General features: G+C 45.0%; 1 protein-coding gene across 1 annotated transcript; it reads right to left on the bottom strand.

The window, feature by feature from the left end:
- Window positions 1–1,140: 1,140 nt before the first annotated feature.
- LOC123411946 lies at window positions 1,141–1,997 on the bottom strand. The gene is made up of 3 exons (XM_045104913.1): window positions 1,887–1,997; window positions 1,656–1,793; window positions 1,141–1,565 (listed from the first exon to the last, which is right to left on the bottom strand). Exons 1-3 carry the CDS (start codon window positions 1,983–1,985, stop codon window positions 1,449–1,451), a joined length of 354 nt encoding a protein of 117 aa, XP_044960848.1. The 5' UTR covers window positions 1,986–1,997; the 3' UTR covers window positions 1,141–1,448.
- Window positions 1,998–4,145: the final 2,148 nt, after the last annotated feature.

Raw genomic sequence — 4,145 nt, 5'->3', positions numbered from 1 at the left:
AATCATTTATATAACTACTTGTTCGCTGATTCATTCATTACATTCTAAGTTTTACTTATTCTTCTCTACTTACTGGTCATTACACCAACTAATTTCGGAAATAAACATGTACAAATAAATGCTTAAGTTCATAATAATGGTCTTGTGGGCACAATTACCATCCAGAATTACTGGTCACAACACCAACTAATTTTTGAAATAAACATGTGCGCTTGTGTACAGATTAACACATAATTTCTTATTTTTATCTATCCCATATCAAAAGATGGTTATCTATAAATATGCTCAATAATTACAAAGAAAAACAATCGTTTAATTCTGTAACATCTGCACACAGAACTACCTAGAGAAAAGGCTAACGAAGGCTCAAACAGAAGTCCGATATACCTTTGGACACACGCTACTACATCTTTTACAGACTCACATAAGATGCCCTAAACATGCTAAAATGATCTCCTAATAAGGTCCAGGGAAAGCTAAGGTGGCATTTTGATGGGCCAACAAGTGGCTCATTTCTAAGTTGGCATAATCTTCTCTGACGCATTGAAAGCTAGACAGAACTAGTCACACAAGTAAAATCTACATTGACTCAGTGAGTTCATCTGTTTAGCATTGTGATGGTCATTCAAAAAAAAAGGACACTAAACAAGACAATGGCGTTCAAGTATAGACAATTCGGAAGGATTAGTTAATGAACATCAATTGAACAATGGTGAAAGAGAGATAAAGTAATAGTGACTTCACATACAAATAATGGAAGGTCACCCATAAAGTGAGCACTTAGGAAGTAGGAATTAATACAGGTCCAAATTTTGGAGTTAAAGACTTAAGAGTAACATTTTCGTGGATAATAAACCAGTACAGGTCACTCTATAACTCAAATGAAAATTATATAGGTTCACTGCAAAGAGAGAAATAACACATTTTAAAAGTTATACAAAAAGAAAATGCTCTACCGTCCCAAAGTGGCATAAAGTGGAGACTACCATCGTTTGTTGTGAGTCATGACACACTGGATGGTACTTTTCAGTTTGGTGATCTTTGTGACGGCATCAAGCAAGATTGTCCTCAATTTTATAGTATATGGCAAACTAATTGGTGAAAACTTGCTATAGCTGCATTCTAAATGGCGCCTGGCAATAACCCTCCCTCCAAAATATTATTCCACACCTCAACTTTCATCCATCGAAACAAAGCATGAAAGGACAGGAGTCAGGAGGTCATCTAATGACTACAGACAGTACGGCAACAAAATTCTCACCAAATGATAACGGCAGCACTACAACAGCGGTCATGGTCGCTAGGAAGTCACAGATTCACAATTTCTTCAACATACTAGGCAGCAGATAAGCATCCATCTCGACAATTTACTGACTAAAGAGCATAAACCAATACCACCTCGGCCAGATTTGGGTCGTACAAAGGACAGGCCCCATCGTCAGCGCGGCTTATTGCTTGAACGTGTAGGGCTGGGGCAGCGACATGGGGCCCCGGCCTTCGTCGTCGCCGTCGAGCAGCCTCTGCACCCGCTTCTTGGCGCAGTGCTGCCGGTCGAAGTGCCTCACCTGGCAAGGAAACCGAAACCAAGCGTCAGGAGAAGCAAAGCGGGGACGCGAATCGTGGAGGGATGGGTGGATGGGGATTGTAATGGTTACCCAGGAGGGGCGGCAGCTGCTGACGTACTGGGCGCGGGACTTCTTGCAGTCGGCGGGGTAGAGGAGCCCCATGGTGGCGATCTCGGTGGGCTTCTTGTCCGCGTGCTTCTCCACGCACGCGTAGAAGGCGTCTCGGGCCTTGGAGGTGGAGGATCGAAGCGCTTGCGTCAGGCAATGGAGGGGAAAGAAAGCGGGGAGGGTGGCGGGAGCGGAGATAGGGTTCGGGGTTACCTTGTAGCAGGACTCGCGGCCCTTGGAGAGGACGTCGGCCATGATGGTTCCGGCGTCGCAGTGATCGGAGTCGGGGGCGGGGTCGGGGGCGGAGGACATCGTCGGCCGTGGTAGGGGTGGGGGATTTTGTTTGCAGAGGTTCCCTTGGGGCAGGGGAAAGGCGCTGGGTGGGCCGGCGCAGGCCGCCGGGACGTGTAGGAATCGCCTACTGGCGGCGACTAGCAGCCCGGCCCATTCACCCGGGACATGTAGGTTCGCCTCAGTTTGTTTTTTTCGTTTCCTTTATTTATTTTTCTTTGGTTTTATTTGTTCTCCCACCGGTCTTCCTTGTATTTTATTGTACTAGCAAAAGGGCCCGTGCGTTGCAACGGAAGAAAAAATACCACACGTTTTTAATCTTTTTTATAATCATTTTGATTTATTAAAATACTAGTTGACTGCCCGTGCGTTGCCACGAATCATTCATTTATTTTTCTTATTGCGTACATAAACATGATGTAGTAAAAATACATTATACATAAAAAAGATAGCCACATACCTATTCAAAAAACAATGAAATTCAACTTCGGTTGGAATATATTTCTTCCCTGAAATAATGTAATTAAAGGTGTCACACTAATACAAAGTTGTAATATTAACTAAGCTATACACGAAACATATCAATTGTATACAAGCTCTGAATCATGAGCTAAGTAAAACAGAAGAAAAATAAATTACTTTGTCAGTGTAGCAAGCCTTAGCAATAATTGTCATCAAGAGTTCAAAGACTGTCTTTTATTTCCCTACATGAGTTTAAAATCAAAACAAAACATATATAAGAATTCAGGCTCTTGTATCCAGCTTCAACATAAGTCAACGGAAAACAATCAAGGTTCATTGTTACAAGTTGCAGAAACCGAAAATTTAGCTGTACTCATTAAATCATAATCCATAAAACGCTCCATGCTGTGAAGATTCTACTTTATTTCGTGAAAGAAATATAGATGATGGCTTGCACTCACAATAGAAACGTGTCTATCTTAATGCCCGGCCTTTGTGGCATATTGGTCATACTTCTTTTGATGATGCTCTACATATGAACAACATCAGAATTCGAACTGCATATTCCGAAGTACATATGCATTGTCAAACCTCAACTCCATCTTCATGGCCTCCGTTAACCAGGAAGCGTCACTTGGGAGAATCATGATATCCTGCACATAATTATTTGAGAATAATCGCATATTATCTCTGACATGCTGTGGGAAATTGCATTCATGCTTGCAAGCAATATTACCTGCATGGTGATCTTGTTTCCAGCGTGAGAACTTGCATTGACTACATTCAGAGAAGGCACATGTAGCACGACGGTCTTGTTTCTGGCAAGATATGCAATGTGCGACAACTACAAGTAGATGGTATAGTTGAGTACATCATCTAATAATTCAACTGATGACTTGGTGCGGTTCAATCTTAAACACATGCGAATGAAGGGTTAGGTCATCCCTGTCCTACAGGCCCTCAGTTGTCCCTACAGGGCGGTGGCGTAGTAGGAGACCAGTGCGACATTAGCATCCAGGGTGGCGCCGTCAGCTATGATACAGGACCAGGTGGAGGTCCTCCTATAGGCCCTTGTCATGAGTGGGCTGGGTGGTAGCTTCCAGGTCGTTGTGTTCTTGGATTCCACATCCAGGCATCCAGCTCGATGTCTCCATGCAATGGAGAGAGGCGGCATTAGCGGACGAACCAATGGAGACATCGGAGGGAGGGGAAGCCGTCGAGGGACACGTCGTGAAGGCACCGATGCAGGGAATATGGGGTGTGGAGTGGGCCAGCGACGACGACGGGTGGCGGGCGGCGGCGACCAGCCCTTACCGCCCGAGACGTCCAAGCGGGCTGAAGGAAGCGAGGAAGACAGATGGCCGAGGGATGCTCTCCGTCCCTCCGTAGCTCAGTTTCTCCTGCTATCTCCTCCACGGCTGTCACCGCCACCAAGCTCCTCTCCGCCCTATCTCTTTCTCAGGCTAGCGCAAGGAACGAATGGGTACCAACCACTCTCTATCCAGATCGAGCGGGTGGGGGAAAGGGCGTGCGACCTCCGACGGGAAAGAATGAAAACCGCTGAAGCGAAAAAAGCATGGATAATCTTTAGCGAGGGAATTGCGTAGCGATCAGGGAGGGGGTGCGAGGTCGTTGAAATGTGCCCGCTCGTTGTCACTGAACACAAAATGTATTGAATTTGGTTTCCAATCATATAATGATAAGTATCCACTCTCGTGT

Source organism: Hordeum vulgare, chromosome 7H (assembly GCF_904849725.1).
Source record: "Hordeum vulgare subsp. vulgare chromosome 7H, MorexV3_pseudomolecules_assembly, whole genome shotgun sequence".
NCBI lineage: Eukaryota > Viridiplantae > Streptophyta > Magnoliopsida > Poales > Poaceae > Hordeum > Hordeum vulgare.
The sequence above is the reverse complement of the archived record's forward strand: the minus strand, read 5'-3'. Positions and strand labels throughout refer to the sequence as shown.